The 18,186-nt window shown below is 38.8% G+C and overlaps 2 protein-coding genes and 1 non-coding gene across 3 annotated transcripts in view; 2 read left to right on the top strand and 1 right to left on the bottom strand.

The window, feature by feature from the left end:
* The window catches only part of LOC133527985 (dynein axonemal heavy chain 10), an 80,417-nt gene extending 69,129 nt beyond the window's left edge, over window positions 1–11,288 (top strand). Inside the window, exons 84-96 of the mRNA XM_061865219.1 lie at window positions 146–241; window positions 388–566; window positions 1,057–1,216; window positions 1,392–1,593; window positions 2,865–3,007; window positions 4,837–4,995; window positions 5,752–5,923; window positions 6,608–6,739; window positions 8,185–8,344; window positions 8,904–9,123; window positions 9,461–9,640; window positions 10,025–10,171; window positions 10,584–11,288. Of these exons, the coding sequence (XP_061721203.1) occupies window positions 146–241; window positions 388–566; window positions 1,057–1,216; window positions 1,392–1,593; window positions 2,865–3,007; window positions 4,837–4,995; window positions 5,752–5,923; window positions 6,608–6,739; window positions 8,185–8,344; window positions 8,904–9,123; window positions 9,461–9,640; window positions 10,025–10,171; window positions 10,584–10,730 (2,097 nt within the window). The 3' untranslated portion in view covers window positions 10,731–11,288. The remainder of the gene's footprint in view (window positions 1–145; window positions 242–387; window positions 567–1,056; window positions 1,217–1,391; window positions 1,594–2,864; window positions 3,008–4,836; window positions 4,996–5,751; window positions 5,924–6,607; window positions 6,740–8,184; window positions 8,345–8,903; window positions 9,124–9,460; window positions 9,641–10,024; window positions 10,172–10,583) is intronic.
* Window positions 4,047–4,118, top strand: Trnaq-uug (transfer RNA glutamine (anticodon UUG)). Its single transcript has one exon. It is a non-coding gene; the product is annotated as a tRNA-Gln (tRNA).
* On the bottom strand, window positions 11,279–14,510 carry LOC133527988 (uncharacterized). The gene is made up of 4 exons (XM_061865223.1): window positions 14,221–14,510; window positions 13,924–14,094; window positions 12,790–12,999; window positions 11,279–11,470 (listed from the first exon to the last, which is right to left on the bottom strand). The coding sequence occupies exons 1-4, from the start codon at window positions 14,341–14,343 to the stop codon at window positions 11,327–11,329; spliced, it is 648 nt and encodes a 215-aa protein (XP_061721207.1). The 5' UTR covers window positions 14,344–14,510; the 3' UTR covers window positions 11,279–11,326.
* Window positions 14,511–18,186: the final 3,676 nt, after the last annotated feature.

Genomic DNA, 18,186 nt, shown 5'->3' on the forward strand with positions numbered 1-18,186 from the left:
AAATGCGAAAGTGTGTATGTCTACCTGTCTGGAATTTTGTAAAGGGAATAATTTTTTTTAAAGGACTAAAGGTTTTAAATAGTTGTAGTATCTTCTTGGGTTTAAATAGTCGGTAGATGATCAAGTATCTTGCGCTTATTTTCAGGGTTGGCAAGACATAATTAAGCTGAGCAACGATTTTCCGGATGCGTTTGCTAGTCTTCCCGACCACATATCTCGTGGGATTGAACAATGGCAAGAGGTACCTAATGCATTTTCAATTTACATCCAGTATCTCTATTCCTCAACTAACATAAAAGTCGGAATAGAGTTTGAACAAGAATATGTCTTTTCCATTTACGAGTTTTTATAATTGTTATAGCTGATGAAGCAACTTGTTTGTTTCAGTGGTTTGACAGCGACACGCCAGAAACTGCGACCATCCCCAATGGATACCGAGACATTCTCAAGCCCTTCGAACTCTTGATGCTGCTGCGTTGCTTCCGCGTAGACCGCATCTACCGCGCGGTCACTGACTACATCACTGTGACCATGGGCGAGGAGTACATCACCCCGCCCGTCATCAGGTTTGAATATTAGAATACAAATTACAGGGCGATATGGCAGCGACTCCGACTCGGCGTTTAAGTTTTTGTACAAAAGTGCTTAGGCAAGAATAGACAAATTGCCTAATCTATTACCCTCAATTCGGTAAGCAATTACCCTCAGCCATGGACCCCTCGAAGACCAGAGACGTTGCAAGTGTATTGCCGGCCTCTAATATGGGACATGATAGGACTGTTTTAAAAATATCCTAAGATCTAAGCTACGTATACGTACTTACGTACCTTATGCTGACAAAATAATAAACGTCTCTTCAAGCCAAGAGTGAATATTTTAAACTATATTTTGTCTATGGACATGTATATCAGTATGACTGGTCTAAAGTACTAAGAGAAATCTGCTAACTAATAAAAAAATATTTTGTACCATACAATTTGTGTTTTTTCAGGCTTGGTCACTTTTTCTATAGCATATGATATGTACTCAGTGTGTATTTTATACCACTTTTTTCAGCTTCGACGTAATTTTTGAGCAAACCAGTCCGTTTACGCCGGTCGTGTTCATTCTGAGTCCCGGGTCCGACCCAACTGCAGATTTAATGAAGCTGGCCGATCGATGTGGGTTCGGTGGAGGCAAATTCAAGTATTTATCACTTGGTCAAGGTCAGGAAGGGGTAAGTTCTTGACTTGTATTGTCTTCTAGCCTCTTTAAGTATTAGTGCCTGAAAAAAATGTCTAGTTTTTTCTCTTTAGGACATGTAGATGCCCCGGTAACATGAAGGATTGAAGGACTAACATAAGAAATAAAATTTTATAAAACTGTGTAGGTATATTGTACCTTTTTCCCAGGCTGCCCTCGCTTTGCTAGAAGGCGCGATCTCCCACGGGCAATGGCTAATACTCCAGAACTGCCATTTACTGGTGTCCTTCTTGCGAGAACTGGAGAAACAACTGGAGATGATGGAGAAGCCCCACCCGGAGTACAGGCTGTGGCTCACCACGGATCCCACGCCCACCTTCCCTATCGGCATCCTGCAGAGGTCGCTCAAAGGTAAAAGCAATCCAGAACTGCCACACTACTGGTGTCCTTCCTCCGAGAACTGGATGATGGAGAAGCTCCACCCGGAGTACAGGCTTTGGCTCACAACGGATCCCCGTCCACCTTCTCTATCGACATCGTGTAGAGGTCGCTCAAAGCACTCCAGAAAAACCCCCTACTGGTGCCCTTCCTTCGACAACTGGAGATGACGGATAAGCCGCACCCGTAGTCCAAGCTGTGGCTCACCACGGAACCAGCGCCCTCTTTCCCTATCGGCATCTTGTAGAAGTCGCTCAAAGGAAATAATAAAGGCTGGAACAACCCCAAAACTGCTGCCTACTAGTATTCTTGTTACTTGGTACCTGCGGGAACTAGAAATAAAACTGATCGAACATGTTTCTAAAAAAAGACATCAATCTTTCTGTCATTTTGAATTTAAAGCATCCTGTAAAAGCCATTATTAGGCTAGGTTAGATTTGATCTATATGAAAATTTGGAAAACCCACTAGATGATTTAAAATTTTGGCAAAATAAACATCAGACAAAAAATATTTCAAGGCGGTATCATATAATCTATGACTGTGTAATGTAAACATCTGTTTGAACAACCATATGACGCAATCTTAAGTACCTACATCAGAGATACTTTCAAAAGTGAGACCATTTTTTTGTTTATTTTAAAAGCCTAACAGCTTCGTAACTATTGTTATTGATGTGTAAAACCAATTTTAGAAGGGAAACAATATGTTTGTTGTACCTAGTTAAACTTATATTTGTCGTCTAGACTTTTGAGAAAGTAGAAAAACTTATCGCTTTGAAATTATTTACATAAGTGTTTTTATTGAAGTTTACGGAAAATTATTCGTAATTTTTCGTTCAAAAGCTAAGTCTGAGAAAAACATGCGCCATTTAAACTGATGTTTAAATAGCTGCTTCTTCAGAAATTTCAGTGACATGCAAAAATCGTTTTGCAAATATTTACGTTAGTATTGTTATTGAAGTTTTTGGGAAATTTTCAAGTCTATGCTATGGTTTTGACGCGTGATTTATACAATCAAAATGAAATATACAAATATAGGTGAGGTGATACTGAGGTGCCTCGTCTTTATCTTCTGATAAATTTGAATTATGGTGAAAGTTCACTGCGACGTCTGCGACGCATGCTAAGCACGACGCAAACACTACACGCGTTTGTTCCATCGCTTCGGTAGTTAATGTATTTAATGCCAAGCAAACGATATAATCCAAATCTTCTATACTGTTAACTCGTATGTGTTTGACAGTGGTGACGGAACCGCCCAACGGACTGAAGCTGAACCTGCGCAACACGTACTTCAAGATGCGTGCGCACGCCCTCGAGGAGTGCACGCACCCCGCCTTTAAGAAGCTCGTCTACGTGCTGGCTTTCTTCCACGCCGTGGTTCAGGTGCCCACAATTGGATGTCTTGGTATTTATTGCTGTTTGTTCTGTCGTAGCCAATTGGGTAAATTAGCCTGGTAATTAGACGCTTAGAGCGTTTATATAACGCTGGCATATAATAAAATGGCTGAAGAACAACCAGCTATGTTATTAAGCGCAACGTTTAACTATATGGTTAAACGTCTTGTAGTTATTTTGTTAAATTGGACATGATAAATTTATGATGATGGGTTAGGTTAAGTTATTAGGTTTACATATTTATTTTTTAAAAATGTTAGTGCCATGAACTTTTTTTTTTCTAGTAGACACTATTAAGAAGAGAAGTGGCATGAAGGAGCCAGGTTTTAAAAGAGCCTTATGCATTATTTCGTTAATTTCAAAGTAATATTTGTATAAATCAAATATTTGTAGGTGACGGAATATCACTTATACTTAGAAGTACAAAGAAAACCAACTAATTACAAAATGTATTCCGAAACTACCAAAATAATGCATGTGCCTCTTTCAAAACCGGACTCCTTCATGCCACGTCTCCCCTATAAAGCTAAGAATATTATATTAAAAACCTAGCCTCTAAAAACCTCCGTAACCAAAGATTGTAAGTATACCGTGACTATTCGTAACATTCTTGATTAATCTAATGATTAACATATTTATACCTATCCGTACACGGCGGGAAGAAGTTGATTACACGAGAGAATTTTTTTAAGAAATTTGAACGTTATGTAATTCTACTTTAAGTTTAATTTTCTTAAATTTTACATCTCGATTTATCTCTCTCGTCGTGTACGGTATTTACTTAAGTATGCGGCCTTGATTTATTAAAGTTTGGCATTACGATCTTATTATTCGTATCGACACCGATGTTCAGATATCAATTTGCTGAGTTTTAATGGAAAAACATTGTACATATTTAAACATCTGCCTTATATTAATGTCTATTCATTAAAAATTTTGACTAAAACAATTGTTGCTGATAAGTGATATAATTGTTTAAACAAATGGTCAAAGTATGCAATACTCAATTTCGTCGCCTACTTCAACCGGTTCCATGGTGTAATGGTTAGCACTCTGGACTTTGAATCCAGCGATCCGAGTTCAAATCTCGGTGGAACCTGCTTTTTTTCGTTTTGGTGTTAGCAAAGTAAGTTTTGCTAAGCAGTGCTTGCAATTTTAATTTTCTGGGAACTATTTTCCAATTTTTTTCTTATTGTCGAAAGGAGTTTATTTCAAACGTTTACATTTTTAGTTATTTATATATGAATGAATATTCTTAGTACATAAATGCAAGCCTTATATGTAAAGTAGTTTTGGGCAGGGATCGGAACCGGTTTTTTGCAAAAATATCGAAATAACCATATATTTCGGTTTATTTTATACTCTAAATGTAGGACTCAGTTGTGTTTTCAGATAACGACTTCGTATTATTAGATTGCCTAATTAGAAATGAAGTAATTAACAAAGAACGAAAAAATACCGTTTTCGTTCCCATACAAAAAATACCGGTTTCCGATCCCTGGTTTTGGGCTTTTGCGTTGTCAACATGATAGAATAGAATAGAATAAAATGTATTGAGGACGCTTGAACAACAAAAAATTAACAATAACATGTCATAAAACGGGTTAAAACGTCACTGAAAAGGTTTCCACTCAGCTTGAGGTCAAGCTACCTTTTGCATACCTTGTCGCTGGTCTTCCGTGGAATCCCTTCCAAAAAACGCGATATAACTATACAAATAAGGTTAAACGAGTTTATATCTAATTTATTCTTTAAGAGGTAAATGATCAACTTTTTATTTTATGTAAATATCTAATATAAACTTCCTCTCTTGGCAGGAACGACGAAAATACGACAAAATCGGATGGAACATCTCATACGATTTCGGCGAATCTGACTTTGCCGTGTGCATGCAAATTTTGAATTGCTACCTCGACCGATGCTATGCAGCGAAGGGGCCTACCCCGTGGTCCACTCTGAAGTACTTATTCGGAGAGGTAAGTTTCAAACTAAAGGAACATGTTAAACAGGGAATGCGGAAGTAGATAAGTAGTTAATTTAACGACATTAAGAGATGTCGCTGCCTTGGGTACCTTTATTGTCATTTAACTATAGAAAGAAAGAAAATAAATCTAATCAACCTCTATAAAAGTTAGATCGAAAAAATATGCTCGATAGTGGATTGCAATCTTGCTAATTAGTTTTTGTAAGTTGTCTGGTTAGCGTTCCGTATTTAGTTGAGATTTAAGACCTAAATAATAAATAAATAAATAAATATTATAGGACATTATTACACAAATTGACTAAGTCCCACAGTAAGCTCAATAAGGCTTGTATTGAGGGTGCTTAGACAACGATATATATAATATATAAATACTTAAATACATAGAAAACACCCATGACTCAGGAACAAATATCAATGCTCATCACACGAATAAATGCCCTTACCAGGATTTGAACCCGGAACCATCAGCTTCGTAGGCAGGGTCACTACCCACTAGGCCAAACCGGTCGTCAAAATAATATTAATAAGTACAAGGGTGCCGAATTTAAAATTCATAGGATGTTGTCTAGTGCTCTATAAAGGTACAGTCACACTCCGTGATTGTTATGCCACTTAGGATTCTAGCTAAATTTAACACTCCATAGTGTAAGTATTGAACAATTTAGCGAGGACCCTAAATGGCTCAACTATCGCCAAGAGTGATGATCTGATGATACACAATTAATGCGTTTTAAAATCTGTATCACAGGTGATGTACGGCGGGCGGGTGATCGACGATTTCGACCGGCGAGTAGTGAAGACCTATATGGACGAGTACATGGGCGATTTCTTGTTTGACAAGTTCCAGCCCTTCCACTTCTACAAGGACTCAACGTTCGACTACGTCATACCGCCTGATTGCGAGCGAGAGGAATACATCTGTGAGTGAGAGAGGAATATTTGTGTAGTAGACTACTTCGATCGGCGCTTGAAGACTTACTTGGAAGAGTCCCGGTTTGACAAGTTCCAGCCCTTCCACTTGGACTCGACATTCGAATACGTCATACCGCTCGATTGCAAGCGACAGGAATACATCTGTGAGTAACAGTTTGTGTAGAAGAATTGTTGTAAACAATGGGAGGAAGGTCACGTGCCGGCCCTGCCCTGGTTTTATTCTACAGTGACTCTTATAACTATGTATCTACCACCATATCGTTAACCTTTTGTTTTAAAACATATAAGTTCATATGTGCAGCTTGCTCACGGGATCCGTCGGGGCGTGGATAAGTTCACTTCGTTTCTACGAACAGTCCTTTCGTTTCCTACAAAAATCTTGACTGAGAACGCTCAACCTAAGCGACCTTGTAGTCTCGTCGTTATCACAGTCTGTTATTCGCTCCGTGCATGACTATGGCGCCGCCCTAGTAGGTGTGAGACCACATTGCTTATTCGACAGTTAGCAGCTGCCAAATAGTATGAAGATATCGTCCCATGAAAATTCTTATTTTCACCACGTCCTGAGTTAGCGTCGCTTGTATTACCCCCACCACCAACTTCGCACTCAGCGAATACAATATTTTTAATTCGTGTGTATTATGTACACTAAATAAAAATTCTGCTTTCAGTGTTCATCGACACGCTGCCGCTGGTGAACTCGCCGGAGGTGTTCGGGCTGCACCCCAACGCGGAGATCGGCTACTTCAGCCAAGCCGTGCGCGAGATGTGGGGGCACCTCATAGAACTACAGCCAAAAACAAGTCAGTAAACGTGACTTTAAAAAAAATTAAATTATTTAAGTTTAAGGTTAATGTGGGGAAAGCCGGCATATAAAATGTATTGCTGGGGCCGTCATAGGGCAACTCTCGTATTTGTATAGTACATCGCTCAGACACAGAAAAGAAAAGCTTCACTCTTTCTGCTCTGTCGACCTTCTCTAAGTGGAGTATGTGTAAAAACGCAGGCGTTAAAAGCGACGAAAGAGCTTGTAGACGGTCTTCTCCGCATTGATGTTAGATTAGATAAGAATTGGAAAAATTAAAACTTTTTCAAAATGGACCTTTGGAATTTAATTCCTGTAAACTTTTCCGAGATGTTTCCCAACTATTCAGTATGCGGAATACAAAAAAATCAGTTCTTCTCATTATACAGGCTGTTTATTTAGTCACCTGCAAAGATCCAATATTATTGATCTAAAGTTATAGTTTTCCTCTAAGTTACCTGCTATTATATTGCACACAGCTGTATATATTCACCTTGTAAATTATTGCAGGTGACTAAATAAACAGCCTGTATAGGTATTTTATGTTTTCGATATTAAAACGTATGTTATAGTAAGTATGTTGTATTAGGCATATAAGTAGGTCACCTCATCTATTCAATATATCACTATTTAATTTTGCACAATATATTCCATGCTGCGCTCTACTAACAGCATTGGTTCTAAAAAGTAAGTACTTACCTCGGCCACTAATTACTAAGCCACTAGGTACTAAGTACATAAGTGTAAATCAATAACAATGATACTTAGCTTTTTGCATGTAATTGCTAATAATTGGATTTTTCTGCGTCGTTCATTAATAATGATTGTCGATCTAACCATCAAGTATTATATATGAGTAAAACTGACGATGAACGTTTGGAATGTTTTTTGTTGCTTTGCTAGACGGAACTGCAGGTGAGTTGCAAGATTTTATTATGGTAAACAGTTAATAATAATATTAATCAAATACTTTTTCTACAAATACCTATAAGAATAAAGTAAGGGGTGAAAGGTTTTTCCATAGGCGTTTCTTACCACGAACTAGTGGTGATACTCGAAGATACCTTTACATACGCAAATCACATTGTTGGCGGTTGGATCCACGCCACATTGTTCTGGTGTGACCGAGACGAATGAATATTATGATGACGCGCTCACACACCGAAGCGATGTATACATCCGCATCCAATGTGAAGACGCCTCGTCACAATGAGTATGCGTGCCCAGATGTTCTTTCCAGATGAACTATACGTTTGATAGAACCAGTACCTAATATACCTACGCATGCAATAGGTACCCGGGTGTGCTCCTGGAACTAGTTTTCAAACTCGGTCCCGCAATTCCCGGGTTTTCCATACACATTCAGTCCCGGGAGCATTCTCTAAATCCCTATACAGAACTCAAAATAAATACATGATTCTAAGCTCGTAATCTGTGGTGCAGGCGAAGGCGGCGGAGCCATGTCGCGAGAGGACTTCATCGACAACATCGCCGTGGACGTCCTCGGCAAACTGCCGCCGCTGTACGAAGTGTGGCGCGTGCGCAAGGCTTTCGAAATGAACCTGACGCCGACTGGTGTTGTGCTGCTGCAAGAACTGGAACGGTACTATATCATGCTACGGCATGATTTACGGCAATATTGCTCTGCTCACTATTTTATGCTCCTAGTGGCCAATGGGATATAACAGCGATTCTTTCGTAGCCTGTATCTCGTTGGAATAAGGTTTACTGTAGGATGGTCAGTTTAGGTACTGTATCTGTGATTTTTTTTCTTACTCATCTACATAATTACGAGTATTATTGTATTAGAAAAACGCTGACGAGTATTATTTATGTTATTAGGTGTTGATGTAAGATTTTAAAAACGCTGTAGCACACAGCAATTGCAAAATTCCTAAACTCCTGTTCTATAGCTGTTTTCTTCAGCCTGGTCCTTCTATTTCATTAGTTTCATCACAAATTTCGAAACCTCTCAGATAGAAAAATGGAGCTTTTATTTTATAAGTTCTATTGGAAAAATTCCAAATGGAAACTTCCTTAAAACCTTTATGATTTTTGTTAACATCACATCTATACAAGGCACTGTGGATCCGATCCGAACCTCTGGAAGTCATTACCATCACCGAAAAAAAGCCTCCCTAATGCTTAACCATGTTTTCCAGATTCAACCGCCTGATTAGCCGCATGCGCACAACACTGACACTTCTTCGCAAGGCTTTGGCAGGCGAGATCGGCATGGACGCTGTGCTGGACAATGTGTCCTACAGCCTGTTCAATGGACAGTTGCCTAATGTGTGGCGCGCACTCGCGCCGGCTACTTGCAAGGGGCTAGGAGGCTGGATGGACCACTTTATGGCTCGGACTAAGCAGTACACCGATTGGGTAAGCGATCTTTAACTCAAGTCATCTGAATGGGGCGAGCCGGTTTGTTTGATTATCTTCTTCGGGTCTCTCAGTACGCTGAATTGGTTGTTGTTTCATAGCCTGTGGATGGAACTTGAATGGATTCTAATACGGTTTGTCCCACAGACAACTCTCTAATATGTGACTCTGGCTTGCCTAATCAGGGATGAAGAATCGGCTACGTCTTGGATTCGGACCCAAAAGTACACTATATGAGCGTACCTATGTTTCATGTATATAATACTTTTAGAGATCGGTGTTTTCACTATCTTTCAACTTGCATTAAGAGATATCCTCGACATGAACTTTCTTTCAGGCTACAATAGAGGAACCAGTGGTAATATGGCTGTCGGGCCTGCACATCCCTGAGTCATACCTGATAGCGGAGATCCAGATTGCGTGCCGGCTGTACACGTGGCCCTTAGATCGTTCTACCCAGTTTACCCGTGTCACGCAATGGACTAGCCCTGATGACATCGAGGAGCGTCCAACTACCGTAAGACAATCACATGAATAGACTACCCTGACTTAACAACATCATAAGTGTTAGATATCTAGTATACCACCGTATCCATTTAAATACATGATTTTTGGCTTGGATTAAGCTAAGCACACTCTTCTCTGAGTGTTCCAGTGTAGTATTAACTCTTAGCTACTGACGTGAAATATTCGTACACGAATAGGTATGAACTTTATAACGATCGTGGCATGTGTTAAGGGTAACCATTTGCGAGGATAACCTGCGAAAATTTTCGTCACGGTAAACACCCGCCGTTCGTCAACACCCACATTTTCTAGTGATAGCATAATCATGATCGTGTTGCTACTCTATTCTAATTTTATTAGCTGGTGCATTTGGTGATACATTCAATTGTTGTAGGGTTGCTACGTCCGTGGCTTATACCTGGAGGGCGCACGCTGGGACCTCGAGGATAAGTGTCTGCGCCGCTCGCACCCCAAAGTTCTGGTGACGGAACTGCCAATCATGTACATCATACCCATCGAGTCGCATAAGGTCAAACTGCAGGTAACCAGAAAATTACTTAGGAACTTACCCTGACGTGGTGTCTCGCTAGTTCACTACGTGAGTATCATGTCTTGAGTCAAGACTCTTGACTCGACGACATCGCTTCATTCATATTCTGCACATACAAGCTCTAAGAAATTATTCTAGGGGAGGCAACACTATAGGCTATCATTGCAGGGCCCGCGCTTAGCCCCACTTTTTCAGCTAGAAAATGTACAAAGCTTGCACTCAGAATGATTGCACGGCGCGGTACTAAGCCCCACGCTTTCTCAGCTCAAAATGCACTGAGCTTGTGCTCAAATTGTATTGAGTGCCTGTAGGATACCTGAACATATGAGAGAGAGAGTAGAGCTTCTTACAGATACGCACCTAACAATTTAGTTGAATATAATTTATATTTTTCCTTTGTTAGAATACGCTGCGAACGCCAGTCTACACCACGTCGACGCGCCGCAACGCCATGGGTGTGGGTCTGGTGTTCGAATCCGACCTGTGGACCGCTGAGCACGCCTCCCACTGGGTGCTGCAGGGCGTGTGCCTCATCATGAACACGGACTAGAATACGCCATGGCGTGGGTTTGTGTTCGAGTCCAGCCCGTGGATTGCCGAGCCATGATGTGGGTCTGGTGCTGAGAGTCCAACCATTCATCATGAACACTGACTAGAATAGAGTACACAACGCGCCAGGAGCGAGTGTGCGAGCGGGCTATCTCTATAAATGTGTACATCAGTATGATAATAGTACGTAGCTACTAACACATGCTACGGATTCTGCATATCTTCGTAGTAAAAATTTTGGATTATATATCTCACGCAACAGTACTTTTTTTTTTCTTAATTGTTCTCATAGAAATTACAGTAAACTACCCAATGATTACCGCTAAAATACCAGGAACCTGTTTTGTAGACAAGTCACTGTTGCTTTGAAGTTGTCAAGTCTACCAATAGTTAGGTAAAGTTAACCCTGGCACTATTAGCGTTATTTACACTTTGTATGTTTCCAACGTCAGTATTTATTATTCATTTACTATTGTAATGACTATGTCTGCATTTTAAGGTAAAATGTTATAATAATGATGTAACCCTAATTATATTATTAAAGACTGATTTTTCAAAACACGTTTTATTTATCTGTGAATAAATTAAACATATGTATTAGATAATAGTTTTAGACTTAGCTTGTGGCAGACATAGATTATAGAAAGAGGAGCTCAAGAAGTCTTTAAGTGGCTGCCATTTCACCCAGCCCTTGTTCTGTAGGAATTCTTTGGTCTGCTCCTTTCCCGCATAGTGTGGGTCCTGAAAACAAATGTTAAGCTTCTCATTTTTGCTGAAACTTCATTTATTTTATATATGTATATGTATGTTTAATCATGATTCCGTACAAAGCTCTTGGATTCTATTTTAACCCCAGGCATACGTAGTATGATTCGTCGATCACATCACACACGGTAATAGAATTTCAACTTTAGCATTCTGATATAAGGTTCAAGATTGCACTTTCGGGAAATGTGACTTGTCTTCAAATAAATCATCAAAGCTGGATTAATTGGAATAGTATTTAAATTTTCTGGGAAAACCGTGTAGATTGATGCGGCCTGGAAAAGGGTTAAAATGCAATTTAACACATTCACTGCCAAGAATGTGTATGTGTGCTCATTTTGTACTAAAAATGAGGCACCCGGCACTGAAAGTGTTAAAATTATATTTGCATCTCCCTTTCCAGGGACTTGCGGGCTAGAGCGCGCCCAAGAGTTGTAGTTTAGAGACTATTTATTTACGTATTAACCTTTTGAACGCCAAGAACAGCTAAATTCGTCGTTACTAGTCGGGCCCACAGCACCAAGGACAACTTAAGGTGTTCTGTCATACGCTGTCAAAGTAACCTTCACACTTTCAAGTAAGGTTTACATTAGCTTGCTCACGCCCGGGACTGGCGTATCAGTGACATTTTTGTTTATGACATAAATCATTCAAAAGGTTAATTGAGTACAAGAACAGTCTAATACCATAGGGCATGCCTAAATTTTATATGGCAAAAATTACCATTCTATAACATCATCTTTTTGTATTTTTTTATTTGGATTTTAAAGAGGTGATTACTGTGATTCGGCTTTTATTATGTACTTTTTAAAATTTTGACCATCAAAAGGTTAAACAGTCCCAATAGTTATATAGTGAGGTGACAACTAAAACTCCCTAATTGCATAAAAATAAACAAAAAATCAACCTTGTTTTGTTATTAGTATTGTTCACTATGGTTATGAATTTGTGGTTATCACCTGACGATATACATATACCCGTCAGTCTCAGTCAGCACAAATAAAAAAAACCGGCCAAGTGCGAGTCGGACTCGCACACGAAGGGTTCCGTACCATCTATAAAAACGGAAATAATTACGTTTGTTGTATGGCCCCTTAAATATTTATTTTATTCTGTATTTTAGTATTTGTTGTTATAGCAGCAACAGATATACATCATCTGTGAAAATTTCAACTGTCTATCACGGTTCATGAGATACAGCGGAGCCATAGTAATAGGGTCCCGTTTTACCCTTTGGGTATGGAACCCTAAAAAAGAGTCAAATATCTCAACATAAAGTAAGATAAAAATCTTACCACAATCAAAAGACTTGCTTCAGAATTGTCAGTATGAATTCCCATGATGCCCTTCGAAGAGCAGTCAACATCTCCACCCATCATAATAGGACTCCCGAACATCTCAAAATGGGTCTTCAAAGTGTCCACTATGGTGTTTAAGTTATCTCCTTTGTTTACGTGGATTATTTTACATGGGATGTCATATAGCTTGTCTATCACTAAACACACCTGAAAATAAAATAGATTTGAAAAATAATTCTAGTTTCTGAAACAGTTAAATCTATATTTTTTATGTAAATGACAGTTAAAAATATAGTTCTTCATATTAATTAACTTCTTAACAAATTCACTGCCAGGAACCCACCTGGTGGGCGCTCGTGAACTTTGTTCAGATGCCGGACAATCCGCTGGGTGGGTTGTTTTGTATGCAGCTATAGACCACCGGTTTCTGGGGTAGTGCGCCGTTTTTTGTCTGGCAGTGAATGTGTTAATGAATGTTGTAATTATACAGAATTTTGACTCATGGAGCTAATAATCCTTAGAGATATATAATCACATCTTTCACTTCCACTCCCGGAGCATATAGCTCTAATGATACCTCTCTGGACAGCCAATGAAGGCAAGCCAGAGCTGAGAGTCCTGCGGGTCCCCTTGGGGTCCACTCCGACCGAAGACACGCTGGAGACCCTGACCGACTCTCTGGAGCACTCGAGTCCGTGGGGTCATTACTCCCCAACAGCTCACCACAAGCTGCCCTGCAGGCTTATTATTATTTTAGTTTTTATTTTGTAATTCAACATTTAGAGACCTTATACATCCCTAAGTAATAATAATACTTTAGTTTGCATTCATATTTTCAGTGAATTGTATTTTATAATTGTTCATGTGCTTGTTTGTGCTTGTATGTAAATTCTATATTGATGTGTAAAAGTGCCCTTGCGTTGCGTTGTAGTGTTTATTTGCTGAATAAATGTTGAAGTTTAAGTCCAATACCAGTTACCCTTATATAATATACAAATTCATCAAAAATAATCTTAAAGATTAATCATGTAAGTTTTTTCAAGTTTGTTTATGTTAAGTGTGTAAATGTCTCCATTTTATAGATTATTGTCTGCTTGTTGCAGAAAATTAAAGTTATTACTTTTCTCTCACCTCAAAACTGCCAATCCATTGCCTAGAACCTAAAAATGATCTAGGTTTGTCTTCCAGGTCAATCAAAATCTCTTGAATCTGTCTGATAGATGGAACCTCTACACTTATCTGGTAATTCTGGTTCATCCAGGAACATAGCGTTTGTAATGTTCTGTAACCACATCCCCAGCCCTGGGAAATTATTAAAACTGTTAGTTCATAATAAAATAAATGTGATATAAGTATAGTAAGATCTGTAAGTTGTAGTTTTTAGGTTAGAAAAGTTATATTTTACATTAGAATGATGCATATGCATACCCTATCATCAAATCCATCACATAAATAATGGTAATATTCATATTTTCCAGAAACTAAATGATTGTTTCCCGAAGAAAATTTAATTTCAGCGCCTTCGTGGACGTTTGACAACAAACTTGTCATTGTTTTTTTTTAATGTCATTCCATTTCACGTGACTTAAGAACTTGGGACATTACTTGTTATGCCTAAGTATTTCCAAGTGAGTGGATTTTTATTGTCCTCAGTTGACTTTTATTGTTTTAATAATTTAACAGTAGTCGACTTGTTGAATTTAATTCTAGTAGCCGCAAAACAAACCTAAACTTCTCACTGCAGCCACATTCGAGAATTTCTGTTTTACCCTATGGTTGACTGGTAGAGAATGCCTTAAGGCATTAAGTCCGCCATTTGTACTTATTTTTATTGTGTAATAAAGTTTAAATAAATAAATAATTAATAAATAATGTTACATTTACCGACATACTTATCCTTCGGAAATTATAAGCAAATAAAATACGAAAACATGTTTATTGATTAATTAGTGCCTGATAAATACAATGTTATTAGATAAGTAGGTAACTGAAACTATGTTTAATAAGTATCCAATCAAATTAGCAATAAGCAGAAATACATAATTGCCGTGGCGCCTATCAATTTAATATACCTATTTGTTTTCCTTGTTCATTTTCTGAGAGTTGGTTACAAAACAAGTCGGTTTCCGGATAAGCCCGTCTTAAATAACAAACACATGTAGTGCTAAGTGCTAGCGGTACGCCAAAGAACGCTGCAAATTGTGTTAAAAGCATAGATTTAAAAGCTGTTAATTATGTTTGTGGTTAAAAGCATGAAAATCGGATATGATTGATCTTTAGGCCATTTGAATCAATTTGACCCGTAGAACTAAAAAAAATGGAGAGGAGTTATGACGTCTTTTTCATAGAAGTAGGGTGCCCGCCCGCTATGCTATAGTTGTTGGCCACTCTTAACAATAAGAATTCTATTAGCTTGTTTCTTTCTGATTTGTTAGGAGTGGCCAATTACTATGTAGTGAGCAATAACTATAGCAGTCACCCTATATGGTGAGCATTAGGCACAGAAGTGATTGCGGACAGATCTCCGGTAGACACCCAGCAGCCCCCCATTCACGGCAGGACTGCCTTGCCTATCCTGTGAAGCGGACTGCAATGCAAGGATGTGAATGGGGGGTTTTGCCGAACGTCATGCAGGCCGCGACAATATTTACAATCCGGCATAACAAGGTGGCCTGACTGCCGTGAATGGGGGGCTTTAGCTGTTCGCACGGTAGATGCCTACGCGTAGACCAAAATAGCGTTATTCGGCGGGTCTGGGGTTGGACATGATCGGACGACTGTATCGGACGTTCGCCTGCATAGTGCATACACTAATGCCGAGTCCCGACACGGACGGTCTTGCCAGTTATTATGCAGTAGGTATCCACTAAGCACAAGGGGGCTTGCCGCCCTAATGCCCTATAGCCCCGCATTCATTGTTTAAACGTTTACAGAACACACAATAATAAGAAACATAGTAGGTATGACTTATATAAATGTATTAGGCCATAATTTATGGTAGGTACGGTAACAATGATCAAGTAATACGAGACATCCGTATCCAGAAAAATACTTTTGCTCCTATGCGAAAACACTTGTGCAAAAAAAAATATTTATCAAGGTGTTTCAAAACCGCTTATAAATCAAACAAATAAAAATAGCCTTTATTCCCTGAAAAGTTTCCATGATTATGAACTTATTTATCGTATAAAATAAAATAACGTACAAAATAAAATTAAAAAATTTAAATTAGGTATTAAACAATTAGTTTATTATGCGGGATCGTCCATCTGGACGAAGACCTCCTCCATCCCATGCCAGTCGTTTCTGTTTTGGGCCAGGCGGGTCCAGTGGTTCCCGGCAACTGACGCGACGTCGTCTTTCTAGCGGCGAAGAAGATGTCTATGTTTGCGTTTGCCCTCTGCCCCTATGGTAAACCACTGCAAAACACGTTGACTCCATCGATTGTCGTTTAGTCTTGCGACATGCCCTGTCCATTTCCATTTAAGTTTTGCAGTCATTTCTAGTGCGTCGATGATCTTTGTTTTAGACCTTATGTCGCTGCTCCTGATGCGGTCATTCAGTTTGTAACCTAGCACACTGCGCTCCATTGCTCTTTAGCAAGTCCTTACCATTTTTTTACAGGATTCTGTTGAAGCCCATGTTTGACAACCGTATGTGAGAGTTAGTAATACGTTCGAGTCCATTATTTTCTTTTTAATACGGAGCGGAAAATTGCCTTTAAATATACTTTTAAGTGACCAGTATTTCTTCAAAAACACTAAATTTCCTTAACAGTTTTGTATTTACCTATATTGTTTCCATCCGTTTACTTATACATATGATAGACGGAAGGTGAGTATAAATATTAAGTCATCATCATCTTCCTAGCGTTGTCCCGCCTTTATGCCGCAGTTAATGTGTGCCTGATGGGATCCCAAGGATTGGCATAGTCATTCGTATTGACGAAAGCGACTACGATCTGAATCTGACTTTTCAACCCAGAGGGGAACTATTAGGCATTGCTTATTAGGATTAGTTCGGATTTAAAATCGCTCGCTCTTAAGAGGCTGCCAATACCTAAAGCGCGCACTGCCTATTTGTATCGGAGTAAATGAGATAGCACTGTCGCATGTTACTGGGCCTGGGCAAGGGAATAATAAGAAAAATATTTAAATAAAAAAAGTGGATTATTAGTGTAATATTTAACTCGACCACGGTTTAGATATAAATGTTTTGAAATTGTGATTTTAATTGCAGACCCATAAGTCAAAACAATAAAGACATAAAACCGTTTAATTGTGATTTTAAGACCAATCTTTGCAATTATTTTCTATCGAGCCGATTTCGTTCAATCATGTATCGAGTACAACCACGGTCTTTGAAATATAATTAATATGAACATATATTTTTCTTACTTGACTAAAACAAATAGTCTTTCTTAAAAAACTGTTTAAGTAACATCAATTTCAAGGACATTGGGTGTTGACAGCCTCTTAAAGACTACCAACGCTTTAACACTTTCAATGCCAAGCGCCCCATTTCCAATACAAAAAGCTCCCACCTAGCAGGTTCTTGACAGTAAATCTCTTAAAGTATAAATGTATTAAAATGACGTGTAGGTAGGTATAGGTAGGTAAATATAGTCTGGCAAAGGCCCAGTAGGTCCGGGCCTAGGGCGGCGAGATATTAGGGGCGGCAGTCTATATGATGGGTGCTGAGAAAGGGGCAGTTGCGTATACTTGGCGCCTAAAAAATATAGGAGAAAAGGCGCGATATTCATACTTCGCTCTATTCGCTCCTACGTTTTTCCAATTTGCTGTCCTCTTTTCTACTATTTAATTGCCATAGGTAGTACCTAATAGATTATTTACTTTGGCAAATCAACAACAACGAGCAAGCTTACCTACGAGTACAAACTTTGACGACTCGACTATTTTATTTACCTAACTAATAGGGGTTTTTAAGAAACATTTTTTGATAAAGTTAATATATTTGGAGATAATCGCTCCGAAAGAAAAATAAAATGTGTCCCCCCCCTCTAACTTTTGAACCATAGGTCCAAAAAATATGAAAAAAATCGTGGAAGTAGAACTTAAGAAAGACATTAAATAGGAGCGCGATGCCATAAAAAAAAAAAAAAAAAAAAAAAAAGACATTAAATGAAAACTATAGCGAACGTGATCAGTTTAGCTGTTTTTGAGTTATCGCAAAAAGTTTTCCCTTCATAGTAAAAAGACTTACTTTAATTAGGTACTGATTATGCAAATTTGCCTATTTGTTCAACTTGGGTGAAAGGTACCGTTTCATCCCTTGGTTAACAATTTACTATACTTTAAGCTCCAGTTTAGCTTATTGTGACGGAAGAGTAACTACGGAACCCTACACTGAGCGTGGCCCGACATGCTCTTGGCC

This window comes from Cydia pomonella, chromosome 18 (genome assembly GCF_033807575.1).
Source record: "Cydia pomonella isolate Wapato2018A chromosome 18, ilCydPomo1, whole genome shotgun sequence".
Taxonomy (NCBI): domain Eukaryota; kingdom Metazoa; phylum Arthropoda; class Insecta; order Lepidoptera; family Tortricidae; genus Cydia; species Cydia pomonella.

Excerpts from the sequence above, each read along its gene's own strand:
- LOC133527988 (XM_061865223.1), bottom strand. The coding sequence starts at position 14,343 with ATGACAAGTTTGTTGTCAAACGTCCACGAAGGCGCTGAAATTAAATTT. Across the intron at positions 14,095-14,220 it reads GTGATGGATTTGATGATAGG|GGCTGGGGATGTGGTTACAG; the intron begins GTATGCATATGC and ends ATAATTTCCCAG. Across the intron at positions 13,000-13,923 it reads AATGGATTGGCAGTTTTGAG|GTGTGTTTAGTGATAGACAA; the intron begins GTGAGAGAAAAG and ends TTTTATTTTCAG.